A 19072-nucleotide genomic window follows, 5' to 3' on the forward strand; every position below is an offset into this window, starting at 1 on the left:
CCCCCCAGAGTTGGAGTAACATTGGTATATGGTACTGTGGGACTCCAGAGTCTTTCTCAATTTCACAGTTCCATGAGACAGCTGCTGAACTACTCACTGATTCTTTTCTCAAGTATGTTATTGCTGAGTCTTGTCAGAATTAGCTTCGTGTCCATAGGTCCTGGTTGATTATCTACAGTATATGTCATGGTTTGTTTCTTCATCTCAACCTGCATGGTGGACCCCTCGGCCCCTTCATTCTCCTTTGTTAATCAGAAGTTTTTCTGTTTCTGTGTCTGTCTGTCATTTCCTGCATGTATTGACGATGTGCATTTCAGATTCATGGGATAGCTTATGATATTGTTCTTTGATTTTGACTGACTTCACTGGAAAAGGTCAGTTTACATTCCAATCCCAAAGGCAATGCCAAAGAATGCTCAAACTACTGCTCAATTGCACTCATCTCACACACTAGTAAAGTAATGCCCCAAATTCTCCAAGCCAGGCTTCAGCAATACACGAACCGTGAACTTCCTGATGTTCATGCTGGTTTTAGAAAAGGCAGAGGAACCAGAGAATTGCCAACATCCACTGGATCATCGAAAAAGCAAAAGAGTTCCAGAAAAACATCTACTTTTGCTTTATTGACTATGCCAAAGCCTTTGACTGTGTGGATCACAACAAACTGGAAAATAAGAGATGGGAATACCAGACCACCTGACCTACCTCTTGAGAAATTTGTATGCAGGTCAGGAAGCAACAGTTAGAACTGGACATGGAACAACAGACTGGTTCCAAATAGAGAAAGGAGTACATTAAGGCTGTCATCCTGCTTATTTAACTTATATGCAGAGTACATCAGTACTCTTGCCTGGAAAATCCCATGGATGTAGGAGCCTGGTAGGCTGCAGTCCATGGGGTCGCTAAGAGTCGGGCACGACTGAGTGACTTCACTTTCACTTTTCATTTTTATGCATTGGAGAAGGAAATGGCAACCCACTCCAGTGTTCTTGCCTGGAGAATCCCAGGGATGGGGGAGCCTGGTGGGCTGCTGTCTATGGGGTCGCACAGAGTCAGACACAACTGAAGTGACTTAGCAGCAGCAGCAGCAGCAGCAGCAGCAGCAGCAGCAGCAGAGTACATCATGAGAAATGCCAGGCTGGATGAAGCACAAGCTGGAATTAAGACTGCCAGGAGAAATATCAATAACCTCAGATATTCAGATGACACCACTCTTATGTCAGAAAGCAAAGAACTAAAGAGCCTCTTGATGAAAGTGAAAGAGGAGACTGAAAAAGTTGGTTTAAAACTCAACATTCAGAAAACGAAGACCATGGCATCTGGTCCCATCCCTTCATGGCAAATAGATGGGGAAACAGTGGAAATAGTGGCAGACTTTATTTTCTTGGGCTCCCAAATCACTGCATATGGTGACTGGAGCCATGAAATAAAAATGAAAATAAAAATAAAAAGATGCTTGAAATAAAAAGACGCTTACTCCTTGGAAGGAAAGTTATGACCAACCTAGATAGCATATTCAAAAGCAGAGACATTACTTTGCCAACAAAGGTCCATCTAGTCAAAGCTATGGTTTTTCCAGTGGTCATGTATGGATGTGCGAGTTGGACGGTAAAGAAAGCTGAGCACCGAAGAACTGATGCTTTTGAACTGTGGTGTTGAAGAAGACTCTTGAGAGTCCCTTGCACTGCAAGGAGATCCAACTAGTCGATCCTAAAGGAAATGAGGCCTGAATATTCATGGGAAGGACTGATGCTGAAGCTGAAACTCCAATACTTTGGCCACCTGATGCAAAGAGCTGACTCACTGGAAAAGACCCTGACTGAAGATTGAAGGCAGGAGGAGAAGGGGACGACAGAGGATGAGATGGCTGGATGGCATCACTGACTCGATGGACATGAGTTTGGATAAACTCCGGGAGTTGGTGATGGACAGGGAGGCCTGGCGTGCTGCGATTCATGGGTCAAAAAGAGTCGGACACGACTGAGCGACTGAACTGACTTGACTTCACATCACATGAGTAGCTGTGGGTATAACCGTGTTCCTGCTGGTGGCATTCTCTCCTTCTTCATGGCTGCGTCATCTTCGGTTGTTCACAGGTCACTTCCTGCCTCTGGACTCGCCTGTCCGTGGACAGTGTGTGTGCTGCCACGTGTTCTCTGTTGCCCACGGTGCTGTTTGGGTTTCTCCCAGGACACTCTTAAGAGGTGAGCCTGCCCAATCACCCTGTGGCTGAAAATTGTCAGCTTTTCAGGGCACTTCTCTACTGTTCTTCATACTAGTTGTTACCTCCCAGCTGCCCCGTAAATTAGTTCCCTTTTTTCTCCACAGCCTCTCCACCATTTATTCTTTCCTCTTTTTTTTTTTTTTTTGTATTGACTTTTTGATGATGGCTCTTCATATGGAACCGGTTTATTCCTTTTCAAATTAAATTTTCCTGTGTATGGATTCACGATATTGAGCATGTTTCATGGACGTTTTAAACTGTTAACAAGGAAACTAGCATTTACCAGTTGTAATTAGTTTCCAAGTCTTTTCCTTTTGCAAAAAATTATTTTTGATTAGTTGTATGAAAATTATTTGACAGCAGGTATCATTTACAGTCTAGTATTCCTTTTGAATCAAAAGGAATAGGCTTTAGGTTCCGGGTGTTGGAAACAGCCACAAGATGGCAGCACTTCTTCATGCTCCACTCTGGTACTATGCTAATGAAACCTTAGGGTCAGTTTGACTATCTGACTCTACCTTAGGTTGAATATACCAGCTGGAACCACTGTCAGCTTATGTCTTATTACTTTTTTTTTTTTTTTTTAGTTTTTATATTTCTTGTAGTACATTTGATTTATTGTTGTGGAGGTTGTAGGTATACAGGATCTCATTTAGTTATACACATATACATATCTGTTCAACTGTTGCCTTCTTTTCACATGTGTTACACAGTGTTCTGTTACCTGCTTTCCTATGTAGCTGTTGGTTCCTTGTTGACAGTCTTATATATCAGTGTGATACATCACTCCCAACCTCCTGATGAATCCCATCTTGCCTTCCCCCTTGGTAACCATGCGCTTGTTTTCTAAGTCTGTGCATCTCTTTCACTTTCATAAATTAGTGGATTGGTATCAATTTTTCCATTTCACATACAACTGATATATGATGTTTGTCTTTTTCTGACTTACCTTAGTACTGTATCCCATATTGTCTCCCAATTCATAGGTTACTACAAATGGCATTATTTCTTTTTCATGGCAGAATCCTATTATACTGTGGAAATGTGTCACTTCCTTATCCATTCATTTGTCGACAGACATTTGGTTTGCTTTTATGTTTGGGTATTGTAAATAGTGCTACAGTGCATGCTTGGGTGCATTTGTTTTTGAATTCTTATTTTCTCCTCTTATTCTCTTAGGAATGTGCCTGTCTGATCATATGAGAGCTCTATTTTCACCATTTAGACACACTTTCATAATGTTCTCTATAGTGTTTGTTACCAATTACATCCCACCAGCATTATAGGAGGGTTCCCTTTTCCCAAGCTCCCCACTATACCATTTACTGTCAGCAGCCTTTTTACAGAGAAGGCAGTGGCACCCCACTCCAGTACTCTTGCTTGGAAAATCCCATGGACAGAGAAGCCTGTTAGGCTGCAATCCAAGGGGTTGCTAAGAGTCGGGCACGACTGAGTGACTTCACTTTCACTTTTCACTTTCATGCATTGGAGAAGGAAACGGCAACCCACTCCAGTGTTCTTGCCTGGAGAATCCCAGGGACGGGGGAGCCTGGTGGGCTGCCGTCTATAGGGTCACACAGAGTCAAACACGACTGAAGCGACTTAGCAGCAGCAGCAGCCTTTTTTATAATTGCTATTTTGACTGGTGTGAGGTGATATGTGTAATTTTCATTTTGCTATTTCACCATAATTGAGTGCCTTTCATGGAATTTCTTTTCACTACATACTGAATAAATAGTATTTTCAATATCTACTCCTCCTTCTTAGGAGATACCTGTGAAGTTTAGGTGGAAAGGTCATGATGTCTGCACATACCTGCAGATGTTTCACCAAAACAACAGTGATGCTACACACACTCTCTCTCTCTCACACACACACACACACACACATACTCAAGGGTGTTCAAGCCCATGTTGATTTATAAAGTATTCCACCTGGGTGAACAGTATGTGGGAGATCACTGCACTATTTGCAACTTTTCTACTGATGTGAATATTTTCAAAACATACAGTCCAAAAACATATGAAGTGTCAAGTGCTAGTCACTCAGTTGTGACCAGCTCTTTGCAACCCCAGGGACTGTAGCCCGCCAGGTTCCTCTGTCTTTGGGATTCTCCAGGCAAGAATACTGGAGTGGGCTGCCATTCCCTTCTCCAGGGGATGTTCCCCACCCAGGAATCGAACCCAGGTCTCCTGCATTTCAGGCAGATTCTTTACCATCTGAGCTACCCATGTATACAGCAATTTTAATTAAGACACTGCAAAAACCTTTATAAATATTTTGGGAAAAGTCAGCCTATAGATTTAATTTCTTGCATTTGAATGTATTCAAATTTTATTACCATTGTCTATGGATATTTAACACTAGCATTTGTGCAACAGTCCTCTTAGGCAGAGGGGGATCTTAACACACAAATCTTACACACTAAAAATAACTGTACCATGTTCAACAAGACTGTTTTTTGATTCCGTAAACCAAGCTTGACAGAGCAGCCAATTCAAGAGAAATGATTCCAGGACATACGTGAACTTACCACTTAAGGGAACATTACAGATTATACTAAAATGTTACACAGACTTAGCGAAAGTTCATCATTTTCTCCTAGACGCAGACAGGTTCACCATGTAGACACCTGTACATTACAGCACTCTGAGGTTTTTGCAAAGCGTACATTATAGATACATTTTCCATACAGTGCAATTTTTATTGTCTAAGACATGAGTAATAGTGCACTTAAATCCAACAGTCACATTCAAATATATCAAGAGTAAACTTCAAGTACCTGGTTATTGAAGAAATACATACTGTTATTATTTTTTTAAATAATTTGTGCAAGTACAAGATTTTCAGTGTAGATGGTAATATATCTATAAGGATTCTAAACAAGAGAACGCGAGGAGTATTTGTATAGAATAAACCACCTCTCTAAAAATATGTGCATTTGGAAAATTGAAGCAAATGTCTTGGGCTGACAGGCAGGCAGTGTTACACAACTTTTTATCAGAAATCACACATATAATATGTATACTCACAGACGGTTAAAGAGAACTGCTCTAGAAGACAGTGAGCTCTCATCAGGAACCATTTTCCAGGACAATGTAGTGTCCACACTGAGTCCTGTTATCTTTCATTAATTAAACACCAATGACAGTTCTGCACTGTGGTTCAATTATAGGACATTAGTTTTTTTTTTTTTGAGGGGATTTAGATAACAAGTTCAGACTTTCTAAAACCTAGCATAGAGTTTCAGAAGGTCTCTTTTGGGCTTCTAGTTGAAAGGAAGAAAATGCTGTGGATGGCAGACTGTAAGGACTAGTGAAAAAAGAAGTTGTTTTTATTTAAGAAACCAAAAATTAGAAAATAACCATTTCCTACTACCTGAGACGAAATATGAGTGTAGCAACCAGTCTTTTACAGTTTTTTGTTGAGATGGTGAATTACACAAAAATACTACTTATAATAACTTAGTGTACATGCTCGGGGGGTGGGGGTGGGTGGGTGGAGTCTGTGTCATGTTTAAGAATAAGAAATGATTCATCTATGTTGTCCTGAGGTATAGGATAACCTGGATCAGATGGACTGAATGACTTCATTCTCTGGAAAATTTCAAAGCTTCCAGAACAGAGGATTAACGATTCCAAATATTGCCCATTTTTTTTGGTCCAGGAAATACCTCTGTGATTAAGGGTGCTCATAATAGACTTGTATCATTTTAATTCATAAAACCTGGATATGGGTAGACACCAAAACTGTGTCTCAGGTGAAGGTCTGACAGTCAGTGAACCTGATGCCCTAGCTAGGACTGACCCTTAAAGCAGCTACCCTTGAAACCCAACAACTACAAGAGTCACATCTTTAAGCGGTTTTCTTTGTAATGCAGCACAAGGTCCCTCTTGTTTTTTCGGCTTCAAGTGACAATTACTGGTCAGATCTTTTCCATGATACTAATTTTTTTTTAACTTAAGAAGGACTGAATCAAAGACTAAAATCTCACTTTTATCCTTTAAAATGAAAAGCAGTGACTTATCTATCACCTCTACAAAATCATGCTGTGGAGTTCAAAGAAAAGTTTTAAAATAAGATACATACAAAAGTAAGTATGTATCTTAAATGATTATTGTCTTCCAAAGTTTTCCCCAGAATCACTTTAAAATCTTGCTTCAAAGACCTAATTTTTCTTAGGTTTAAAACAAGCTATAAAATTATCTTATTTCTATTGGGTTTTATAATTTCTGCTTATTTTCTTCCCATTTAATAAAATCAAAACAAAAAATTTGAAACAATTACTGACAAGTCTTAAACCACCCAAAAAGTTTCAGCATTTTGATATAACCAAATTGTTTCTTCTGATTAAAAAAAAATTATTAATTTAAATCTAAAGATCACTGTATTGCAGCAGTCCTTTGTATTAAAATATTCTTTGTGGGGGACTTACTTTTTTTTCACTCCAAAAATGGAAACCAGCCTTCACAACGAATAAATACAGAAGATGCACAATGTACATGAACATGATTATACCTCACTTAAAGCTTGTATGGGGCAATCTGCATCCTCACTAATTGAGCCACTATTCTCTTCATTATGAAAGTTTTTAAAGCCGCCTTTATCAAAGACAGTTCTCCAAACTTAACCTTAAGTATCTTATTAATACATCCACTGTAATTATTCTTTTCATCCAAGGGATGAGTAATTTAATAGTATTACTAAAAACCCTCTTCAAAATTATATTGATAAAACACTTGTCTTTGTTAGAATTCTCAAGTTTGGGAAAACCTTAGTATTTACATTATTAGATGACCCCTTTGAAAGTGCATTGATACAAAAGTTTGTTTTTACGCCCTGTAAACAGAACTATAGTTTGGACAATCCCTAATTATAAATTAACACTAAAACACAAACTTGTCCAAACTGCTTATGATTGCTATCTCAGTAAGAGAAAGAAAAAGAAATGGAAACACCATGTTATCATCATACTCTGGCTCACATGTGAAATGTTCATCAGGAAGACAGGTATAAGCTGATGGCATACAGGTTCTCCATGACTAAGCCTAAAAAAAAAGCCCTCTAATGTTTCCACCCACAGAAACCTTATGGCCAATGGCCAACCAACATTACTACTGAGAGTCACTTCTTTAAAAAAAAAAAAAAATCACTAAAAATTCTCTAGTTTTCCTTATGGGTCAGTTAACTGAGAAGAAAAAGGCTCCTTCAATTTTGAGGATCCATTAAAAAAGCTAGAGTGTTTCCTTTTTTAAAAAATTAACTGAGACATTTCACACAGCACACAAATACCTATAGCAAGAAAGTACATCTTTGCTCCTTCCCTCATTAGCCTTTCTTTAGGTGAGGACTTGAATGCCCCAAGATTCTTAACTATGATCAAGAAAACAGGCCAGGAGTAAAACTGAGCTTAGAGGAGAAAGACAAATTTACCAAAAGGAAAGCTCCGACTGTAGATTAGTTGTCTAGCCTTTTGCTCCTAGTCTGAGGAAACGGGGAAAAAGATGTCTTGGCAACTCTTTTGGAGATAGAAAGTGTTCACCGCTTTCTGCAGCTTCTGAATGTGGCCATAGATTTTGTTAGAGTTGATTTTGAAGAACTAAAATTTTAACTTGATACATAACTCTGAAGCTGGGTTCAGTTTTGGTGTGTTTTACAATGAAATGGTTATATATAGATGGGATTGAAATGATATTAAAGATTACCCTTCAACAGTCCTTTTAAGGGAAAACTACAATTGAAAGTACTTGTTAAAACGAGCAGCGCCACAAAGTAGAATGTACACGGAAAGCACCTAATCACGAACTGTTGGAGTTGCAGGCAAAAACCAGCCTATAGCATGAAGTCATCACTGTTTCCATAACACTAAAAACATTTCAAAGTGGCTTCTGAAGTTTAAAACATACCTGAGTCATGTTCATAAACTTCCACTTAAATTATATTTGCCTAATGGACAAACCAGCAGAGTCAAGATAAATTTTCAAAAGGCTCAAGGGAGTAAGAAAATCTTAACCTTAGTATTAGTAAACTTAGAATATTTACAAACAAAACAATCAAGCACACACTTCTGTACATAAACCAGTGCAGTAAGAACTTCAGACAAGGGCAGTGCATCTCTGGTTTAAGGTAACCGTATTTGTAGCTTAATTATAACAAATTAACACCTATTCTAAATGATGGTTTAATGTTACATCCAGCATTTGACACATTTAAAATGTATGACCAAAACCCTGAAGAACCAATTCGACACTACTGACACCTTATCAGTAACAAACTTCTCCTTTATTTCTAAATTGCACATACTTTTAGTGTCTATGGTTAAAATAAATTTACTACTTCTTAATGTAAATACCAGAGAACTTTAGCTGTTGCCATTGTAAAAATAATTTACCTTGAATAAATATTCAGCTTTTGCTTTCTTGACAAACCAGAATGAGGACACGAATTCAGCTCTTGTCAGTCCAAAACTGTTTTAAAAGAAGAAGGGCGATTTTATGTGGCAAAGATATTGGAAATAGCATGTTAAACACAAGTCTCGGTTTACCAGCAATTTCAGGTTTGAAAAATATTTCTATATTTGGAGTGCTTAAAAAGTCTGGTCCTTTTTTAAACTAACAAATATTCTCTAAAGAGATTAGTCATATCCTTGACTGGTCTGGAGCACTGTTTGCAAAGTAGAGGCAGAGAAAAGCTTACAATGAAATGGTGTATAACACAAATGGCATTAAATAGGTCACCTGTTTCACATAGAATGACTAGCACCTCCTTCCTGCTCCCAAAGTGAAGAGCCCCACCAGGCCACGTGGAACATGAGTAATTAGAGTAAGTTTCATTCATAAAGTATTGAGGAGCCCATTACATTAGAAGGTTCTCACTTCTAAAGCCTTACGTTCAAGGCTGAACATGTGATGGTGAACTGAGGGCACAGAAGACAGAGGTGGGCTACCAGTCTGCACGGTCCTGCGAGGGCTGCAGTGGGTAGGATTCAGGGGCTCTCCTGCACCCCATCATCAGTCTCCAGTTCTGCCAACTGCCTCCTAAGGAGATTTACTTTCGCTTGCAATTCCTTGTTATATTCTATGATGTTAACCATTTCTTCATATGCTTCATCCAAATACTTGGAGGATCTGTTCCAGCGTAAAAAAATACCTATTGAATCCACGAAAGAACAGAAGGGAAAAAGATGCACATCATGGATTAGCATTATACTTGTTGAGGTTAATACATAATCCCATGTATTATAACCCTTTGCTTTTTTCACAGTTCACATCTGTGTTTTATTATACTCTAAAATGCACAGCAATCTGAGGTACTGAAAGAGTACAGCTGAAGAGTGCACAAGAAGTCACCATGTACATGCTTGGTATTCAAAAACCCCTGTAACATTATGAAACAGAACAAAATGCAGTTCTGGTTATATTCAGGAATACAAACTAATCATTTACAATGCCATAAACTTCACACTTCCACAATACAAATATTCTTTTTTTAAACAATTACAGAACTTTATCTGAACCTGTACGGCCTCCTATAGGTGTGAAATCACTTTCAGCGGGAAAGTGGCAGTTAGAGCAAAAGCAGAGCCACACAAATTGTTTAAAAAGGCGGAACTTCAGCACTCTCTCCCCGCCTCTGTTTCTAACAGACCGTCTTCCAATTCTGTAGGCAACTGCTTTTTTCCCCAGATAACATTAATTATCCTTTTATTATGGATAAAAAGACATTTTCTCCTGTACATACATATATGTTATTGATATCAGCTCAAAGTGATGGCTTAACAATATTCAAGTCAGGAGGTACAAATGCTTCCAGAATGCAGCATGCATGTACCAATAGCAACTTACCAGTAGCTGGTAAGTTCACAAAGATTTTATGAGTTATTAGAACACTTTCCATAAACCAAACTGCCATGCACCCTAGAGACTCCTTCTGTATGCATCCGAATACTACTTACATTCTTATCAGAGAAGGAAGATAGAAACACAGACTAAAGACCGACCTTGTTGATTTTTCTATTGCATGTATTTTTAAAATCCTGCTCTTCGATACAGGAATTACTTACTTTTAACGGTTAACTTCGGTGCAGATATAAACAGCAGAGAGACATTTTAAGGCCTCAGTGGGGTTTTTCTACAATCTATATACTTACCATGAGAATATTTTTATCCAACTTAGAATTTCATCCAGTTCTAAGCTGAGGAGGCACTAAACATACAGGGAAACCTTGTCCTTAATGGAGCAGCAGGAGCACATCCATATAAAAAAATCTTCTTTTATCACTTAATCCCTGAACTTTCAGTGATTTGTAAAAACCAGTTAAATTGTCCTTCAGGAGCCATCTGGCTCTCCAGTTTGCCTTTCCTCCCAAATAACTAGTTTCTCACTTCTGTTATTAAACATGACAGTGGCTATTAGGTAAACGGTCTCAGAATTCCTGAACAAGAAGTACAGCTGTTATCTCTCATTTAAGCGGTCACTTCTCCTGCGCCTGTGCCTGACTGCACAAGTAAGGAGAAACACTGCGCTGAGGCTCAGAGCCCCAGGAGACTCTAAGGGTGAGGCCACTTTCCCACAGTGCTGAACATGGGACCCCTCGACCGATAAGATTAGAAGCCTAAGCTGAGCGGGAGGAGGCAGCTAATGACAGCTATCCCATGCAGAACAAGCCATGAGAGCTGACAGCCAGAGGAGTGACAGAAATAGGCTCCGTGTCAAACCCAGAAAGGAAAGCAACCTGAGACCCCCTCACACATAGACTTGCCCTTGAGAGTCTCACACAGGAGACCACAGTAAAATAACGGATGTGGAAGGTACTTGAGTTTACCAAACAGCTGCCATTCCTGTGTGTATGCCCTTGTTGTTTTACATAAAGATGACTACAAATGTACTTACCACCTTCAAATTGATTAAAAAGAAATTAAATGGTATGTTATACCCTTTGTGTAATGAATAGATAATATATTTTAGATAGGTTTTTGGTAATTTTTTAAAAAACAAGCTTTAGTATTTAAGGTATGTGAAGAACTGACTCATTGGAAAAGACCCTGATGCTGGGAAAGATTGAAGGCAGGAGGAGAAGGGGCAACAGAGTTGGATGAGATGGTTGGGTGGCATCACCGACTCGATGGACATGAGTTTGAGCAAGCGCCAGGAGTCGATGATGGACAGGGAAGCCTGGCGTGCTGCTGTCCATGGGGTTGCAATGAGTCAGACACTACTGAGCGACTGAACTGACTGCATTCTCTACTTCAGGAGATAAGCTTCGGAATCTGAAAGCAATGCAGGTAAAAACTCTTCTTCAGATATGAAAATCAAGTCTGGATTATTCCACTTAAACAAGACATCTGCATTACTGCCTTGATGGATGACATTACGTACATTTTATGGAATCTTACTAAAATGGACTAGCTCATTAACCCTTCAACAGCATTTAACAGAACTATCTGTCCTAAAGACTAGCTGATAAAGGGAATAGAAACCATCTCCTAAGAGCTTACAATTTATTCCTGTCCCAACTACCTATCACTTTCTTACACAAAAAGTAATGTACTTTACCTCACCCCCATTAGGATGACCTGTCAAAGATGGGGGAAAAACAGGAAATAAGTATTGAGGAAGATGTGAAGAAACTGTAACCCTTGTCCACTGCTGATGGGGTTGTAAAATGGTACAAGTGTTACGGAAAACAGTATGGCTGTTCTTCAAAACACTGAACATAGAATTACTGTATGATCCAGCAATTCCAGCATCAAAAGCAGGGTCCTACCTATGAATGAATAAGCAAAATGTATACACAAATGAAAAATCACTCAGCCTTAAAAAGGAAATCCCGTCACACGCTACTACATGGAAAGCCTTGAGCACAATAATTGCGTTCAGTGAAATGACGCAGTCACAAAAGGACAAATGCTGTATGGTTCCACTTAGGTGAGGCAGCAGGAGTAAGCAGAGCGGTGGCTGCCTGGGGCTGGACAGGAGCTCTGAGAAGCTGCTGTTCAATGGGTGCAGAGTCGTCAAGTTACACGAAGAAAAGCTCTGGAGACTGTTTCACAACAACGTGATATACTTGACCATCTCTGTGTACAATTAAGTATCACGTTGGTGAATTTTGTGTTTTTATCACAATAAAAAGAAGTAATGTACCTTCTTATCTTGAGATAATATCTGATATAAACAGCAGTATACACGTACTGTTGTACCCACAGGCAGTCAAGAGAACATCCTGGACTATCAATAAAGGGTTTGCAAAGGATGCATGACTTACCCTCCCACAGCTGAAGACTCTGTGGAGCAACAGACGGCCAGATGACAAGGTTGTTGGCTTCAAAGAGAGGGTTGGTGAACTTACTCAGTTCACTGGGCCGGTTGACCCAGGACCACAGGGACATCGTTTTCTGCTGCAGCTTCAACTTACATCTGATCAAGAAAGAAAACTGCCATTAAACCAATTAATTTATGGCAACCACTATTAAATGCTGCTTCTAATAGGACCATTTCTTTTCTCTGTACATTGGAAGGCAGAACAAAATGCTGTCAAATTGAAATATCTGTCAGCATTTTTCACTGTCAACAATTACCTAAATTGAAGAAACAGAAAATCTCAACAGACCTATAACAAGTAAATAAATCTGACTCCATATTGGATCTGTTTCTTTTACTTTAATTTTTGTATTCTATTCCTTTTGCTACAAGTTAATCACTAAAAGGATGTTGCTTATAGCTTGAGGTATACATAATGGTCCATCTCTGGGAACTCTGCCTCCATGTTTGAATGCTAAGCTAAAATATATTTGTTTTGCTCACAGGAAACATCCTTACCAGGCCCACCAATGAATGGCTGCAGAAAAGAAGTGAACACATCCCCTCCCAAATCTGGCTGGAACCAGGAAACATTTCAAACAAGTTCCTTTTTTTAACTTTACCTCCTTAGCTCCTCCCCTTCTTTGTTTTATAAAAAAAGTACCTAGCCATCCAATGGAGAAGGCAATGGCAATGGCACCCCACTCCAGTTCTCTTGCCTGGGAAATCCCATGGACAGAGGAGCCTAGTGGGCTACAGTTCATGGAGTCACTAAGAGTTGGACACAACTGAGCAACTTCACTTTCACTTTTCACTTTCATGCACTGGAGAAGGAAATGGCAACCCACTCCAGTTCTCTTGCCTGGGAAATCCCATGGACAGAGGAGCCTAGTGGGCTACAGTTCATGGAGTCACTAAGAGTTGGACACAACTGAGCAACTTCACTTTCACTTTTCACTTTCATGCACTGGAGAAGGAAATGGCAACCCACTCCAGTGCTCTTGCCTGGAAAATCCCATGGACAGAGGAGCCTGGTGGGCTGCAGTCCATGGGGTCACTGAGGGTCGGACACGACTGAGCGACTTTACTTTCACTTTTCACTTTCATGCATTGGAGAAGGAAATGGCAACCCACTCCAGTGTTCTTGCCTGGAGAATCCCAGGGACAGGGGGAGCCTGGTGGGCTGCCATCTATGGGGTCACACAGAGTCGGACACGACTGAAGTGACTTAGCACTAGCATCCCAACCCAGGCAAGACACTTCTTTGGGACACTAATACACCATCTTCCTGCTCTGCTGGCTTTCCTAATAAAGTTGCTAGTCTTTGCCCTGACAACTTGTCTCAATTTATTGGCCTGTGGTGCAACAAGCAGTACAGTAAGACATTTCAACTGGAACAAGTAAATCCTATCTCAACTCCATTCTATCATCAAAGAAAACACTCAGAGCAAATACCCTTGGGATACAGAGCAGTATAAAATATAAACACACCAATTAATCAAACTGATCATGTGAATTATTGGCTATTGTGTATAGCCAAAACACAATGAGAAAAGTATGGTGACAGAATTTTCTAGAGCAAATAGTTCTAAGTTTTCCCCCACAAGAATCTATAAGAAAATCTAATGTTGAAATATTTGCCAATTCAGCTTTAAAGTAAAAAAAAAAAAGAAAAATGTATTGCTTGAATTTTAAATTGGTAAAGATTCAGTGATTCCATTCTTTTGTGAAGACTGTTAATTGTTTACATTTTTATTCAACTACCCGATGCCAGCTACCAGTCAAGAGACAAATCCTATCTCTCACCCAGAGGAAGCCCTTAGATTGTACCCAAATGAGAAGACGACCAGTTAAGCATCTTTCAATGATCATTCTGATATGAATCTTCTATCTAAACCTATACACCTGATGGCGTCTGGGTTGTGAAGCGAGACTTGCACTCTGGGCCTGAGGACAGTTTCTTGGTATGAGAGACACAATCGAGCACAGGAGCAGGAAGACCTGTACCACAGCCATACTTCTGGTGACCAAATGGCTGGGTGTCCCTGGACAATCATTAACTTCTCTGGATATCACCTTTTTACTCTATGAAACTGCATGGAAAGTAGAATTAAATTATATATTTAAGCTTCTTACAGGTGTCACATACTATGTTCTTATAAAAGGAAAGTAACATTTTAATGGTTCCTTAATTTACTCAAAGCTTTTTAATCAGTGTATGGACTCATTTTAATCTAACAGAACAAAATCTAGGCTATGCTCTCATCTAGCATGTGACAGGCTCAGAGTAAACATGCAGCACCTGGACTCATACAGAAGGACTCCCAGTTATACCAACAGTAACCACCACCATCTCTTAAATGTTGATAACGTGAACATAGAAGCAAATCCTCGTCTCTTTTAGGAAATAACCAAAACAACTGCAAATGGCCCCACGTGAGCAGTGGACCCACCTTTCACTTTCATTGTTGCCCAAGAAGGTTCCAAACTGTGAGGCGTAAGCATGCTCAAAGAGCATGATGAGGAAATTCTCATTAAATTCAAAAGAGCAAGGGAACTGACGGAGTATCTGCCACACACAGTCCAAGAAGAGAAGAAACACGGGTGACTCCCACTTCTGCTTGCTGTTGCAGTAGGCTGACTGTGCACAGCGCTGCTGGAACGGGTGACCAGCCTAAGAGAGAAAGTGGACACGTGGCAGTCATATCCTAGTGAGACCACATTTCGGCATGTTAGTAACAATTTCACACAGTTGCAACAAAACGATTGCATAGAACATCATATAATTTGGGTGACTGATCTTTAATGATTTCTTAGTTTAAGACAATCTTCAACTAAGGGAAAAGACAAGATTTCCAAATATCGGGCTGACCAAAAAGTTTGGAAAAACTCTAACTCTGTGGCCATCCCAGAACTTAACAAGGCTACATAGTTAGCCATAAGATCTGTGGTTGTTCTTGGAATATCAAATAGAATAATGGACCTCAGTAATAATAAACATAATATAAATCTTACTAGGTTGGTGAAATCTGGAGCAAAGTCAAAGAACGTTAAGTTCTGCAGGTATAAAACAAAGGTCAGCTCTCCCCTTCTATCCAGCCAGAGTGCTGTAGCCTGGAGTAAGCTCCATAAACCTCACCACTACATGGAGATAAATACGGGGTTCTCATAGATTTCATTAGGTCACTCCTGATATTAATAAGTCTTCAGAAAGCTAAGATCATGGCATCTGGTCCCATCACTTCATGGCAAATAGATGGGGAAACAGTGGAAACCATGACAGACTTTATTTTGGGGGGCTCCAAAATTACTGCAGATGGTGACTGCAGCCATGAATTAAAAGACGCTTGCTCCTTGGAAGGAAAGTTATGACCAACCTAGACAGCATGACAAAAAGCAGAGACATTACTCTGCCAACAAAGGTCCATCTAGTCAAAGCTACGGTTTTCTCAGTAGTCATGTACGTCGAAGAACTGATGCTTTTGAACTGTGGTGTTGGAGAAGACTCTTGAGAGTCCCTTGGACTGCAAGGAGATCCAACCAGTCCATCTTAAAGGAAATCAGTCCTGAATATTCATTGGAAAGACTGATGCTGAAGCTGAAACTCCAGTAATTTGGCCACCTGATGTGAGGAACTGACTCATTTGAAAAGACCCTGATGCTGGGAAAGACTGAAGGCAGGAGAAGGGGCCAACAGAGGATGAGATGGTTGGATGGCATCACGGACTCAATGGACATGAGTCTGAGTAAACTCTGGCAGTTGGCGATGGATAGGGAGGCCTGGAGTGCTGCAGTCCATGGGGTCACAAACAGTCAGACACGACTAAGCGACTGAACTGAACTGAACATATGAAAACAAGTTCCTGTCATGAAGACATCTGTAGGAATACTTTTATATTAGAGACAAAGCTCTTCTTAGTTTCCCTCTCCTCAACAAAAGAACTGAAGAGTCTGCCATCTACTGACCAAAGGAAACTGTCAAATCATTTGGCTCTCTGGCCTACCCAGAACCTGAGTATTGATGTTATCCCCACAATAACATCCTTCTACGTATTTCACAGACTTGTTTTATCTTTGGCTCTTTAATGGCAGCCCACTCCAGTATTCTTTCCTGGGAAATCCCATAGACAGAGAAGCCTGGCAAGTGGGCTACAGTCCATGGCATCACAAAGAATTGGACACGGATGAGCACATACACAAATCATATGCATTTGTCTGCTACGCTCACAAGGAATGTAGCTGTGTAAGATCACCAAATACTTAGGATGGTCTGACTTAAAGGACCGCTGTCAGGGTGGGTAGATGTGGTAAACATAACAGCGTTAACACATAATAAATATGAACTGTAGCTGCAAGGGCGAGAAGAGAGAGATAATTCTACTTTCAAGTTATGTCTAAATATTTGCTTTCAATCACAATTATATACTAAGTGACACAGTGCACAAACATTTGAATTAATCTCTAGCTTGGAGGATTTCCATCTATTTTACGAGACCTTTATTTTAGCTGCCCTTCAGCATTTCATAGGCCAGCACTGTGCTGTGTCCAAGGAGTGAAAGCTGAACTTGGCAAGGTTCTCTGAACTCAAAGATGTCACTATATTTGGGTCTAGCTCGGGAAACAGTGTGACAACAATGGATCAGTTTTATCTGTGGAGGAAGTTCAGGTCCCGAAGGCTTCATGAAAGCGACACTGAGCTGGATCTTACAGGATGAGAAGGACTTCATCCTGGCTGGGGAAGAAGTCAGGATGGAGCCAGGTGAGAAGACAGAAAGCACTGAAGTATGCACTCCCTACTTACAAGTCCCCACTCCTCCTCACACGCTTGTTTGTGTCTTTTACCTCTAACAAGACTAGGCTCTGTGACACAAGACGGTGCTTTACACTCTTTGTGTTTCCCTGTAGGTAACAACAGACAGCTAACAAGCGTTGTTAGGGGAATAAAGTGCCAAATGAACAATACGAGCAACGAGGGAGACAAAAAGGAGAGGCAGTGAACATCACAGACATTTACTAAGAGGAAGATAGATGAACTGTCCCCCAGAAAAGTAAACATCTGAATCAATCAAAATTTCATATATCCATTCCTACAAACCAGGATCAAACATCAATTATGAGTAGTTCTTCTGTGGACAAAACAGCTTTTCTCACCTGCAGCCACTCTCTTTCTATTAAGGCCTCAAAGCCACGGATGGTCCTGCTTCTTGGTTCCAAGATGATCTGGGCCAGGGAGGTAACCTGGAGTGTGGAATCAGTTCCTTCTGTTCCATGGATCAGTATGGATGCTCCTTCCCTGTGAGGGAAATCCAGAGAACAAATGGGACACTCCCAACACTGTCAATTGACTGCTAATAATAAACATTTCTTGAGAGTAACAGTTGAAAGCCTTTTGCATTCTGCTCTGTCTGGTAGGTTCAGATCTATATAAGGTACATGAAGAGAGCTTCCCTTGGGGAAAATATGAAAGTATGGTAAGTCCCAAACTTCAATGGGCAAAAACTCTCTGAAACTTCTTTTCATTATTTTTCAGTTTAAGAAAATAGAAATTGTTAGATTCACAACTTAAGGATTTGTATAGAAAAAAATAGGTCCTTGAGTACTTAAAAAATCTGTCATGGATGACATGTGTATGTACAGTTCAGTTCAGTTCAGTCACTCAGTCGTGTCCAACTCTTTGCAACCCCATGAATCGCAGCACGCCAGGCCTCCCTGTCCATCACCAACTCCCGGCGTTCACTCAGACTTGGGTCCATTGAGTCAGTGATGCCATCCAGCCATCTCATCCTGTGTCGTCCCCTTCTCCTCCTGCCCCCAATCCCTCCCAGCATCAGAGTCTTTTCCAATGAGGCAACTCTTTGCATGAGGTGGCCAAAGTACTGGAGTTTCAGCTTTAGCATCATTCCTTCCAAAGAAATCCCAGGGCTGATCTCCTTCAGAATGGACTGGTTGGATCTCCTTGCAGTCCAAGGGACTCTCAAGAGTCTTCTCCAACACCACAACTCAAAAGCATCAATTCTTCTGCACTCAGCTTTCTTCACAGTCCAACTCTCACATCCATACATGACCAGTGGAAAAACCACAGCCTTGACTAGACGGACCTTTGTTGGTAAAGTAATGTCTCTGCTTTTCAATATGCTATCTAGGTTGGTCATAACTTTCCTTCCAAGGAGTAAGCATCTTTTAATTTCATGGCTGCAATCACCATCTACAGTGATTTTGCAGCCCCCCAAAATAAACTTTGTCACTGTTTCCATTGTTTCCCCATCTATTTGCCATGAAGTGATGGGACCAGATGCCATGATCTTAGTTTTCTGAATGTTGAGCTTTAAGCCAACTTTTTCACTCTCCACTTTCACTTTCATCAAGAGGCTTTTGAGTTCCTCTTCACTTTCTGCCTTAAGGGTGGTGTCATGTCATCTGCATATCTGAGGTTATTGGTATTTCTCCCAGCAATCTTGATTCCATCTTGTGCTTCCTCCAGCCCAGTGTTTCTCATGATGTACTCTGCATATAAGTTAAATAAGCAGGGTGACAATATACAGCCTTGAC

At 40.3% G+C, this 19072-nt stretch overlaps 1 protein-coding gene and 1 long non-coding RNA gene across 2 annotated transcripts in view; one reads left to right on the forward strand and one right to left on the reverse strand.

The window, feature by feature from the left end:
* LOC104988820 overlaps positions 1-13183 on the forward strand; it is a 28207-nt gene extending 15024 nt beyond the window's left edge. The window contains exons 2-3 of the long non-coding RNA XR_825286.1: positions 2097-2204; positions 13030-13183. This is a non-coding gene — a long non-coding RNA (uncharacterized LOC104988820). The remainder of the gene's footprint in view (positions 1-2096; positions 2205-13029) is intronic.
* MTMR9 (myotubularin related protein 9) overlaps positions 4532-19072 on the reverse strand; it is a 73711-nt gene continuing 59170 nt past the window's right edge. The window contains exons 7-10 of the mRNA XM_010840277.1: positions 17675-17816; positions 14977-15197; positions 12489-12640; positions 4532-9373 (exon numbers count right to left, since the gene is read on the reverse strand). Of these exons, the coding sequence (XP_010838579.1) occupies positions 9210-9373; positions 12489-12640; positions 14977-15197; positions 17675-17816 (679 nt within the window). The 3' untranslated portion in view covers positions 4532-9209. The remainder of the gene's footprint in view (positions 9374-12488; positions 12641-14976; positions 15198-17674; positions 17817-19072) is intronic.

This window comes from Bison bison, unplaced genomic scaffold (genome assembly GCF_000754665.1).
Source record: "Bison bison bison isolate TAMUID 2011002044 unplaced genomic scaffold, Bison_UMD1.0 scf7180017864143, whole genome shotgun sequence".
Lineage (NCBI taxonomy): Eukaryota > Metazoa > Chordata > Mammalia > Artiodactyla > Bovidae > Bison > Bison bison.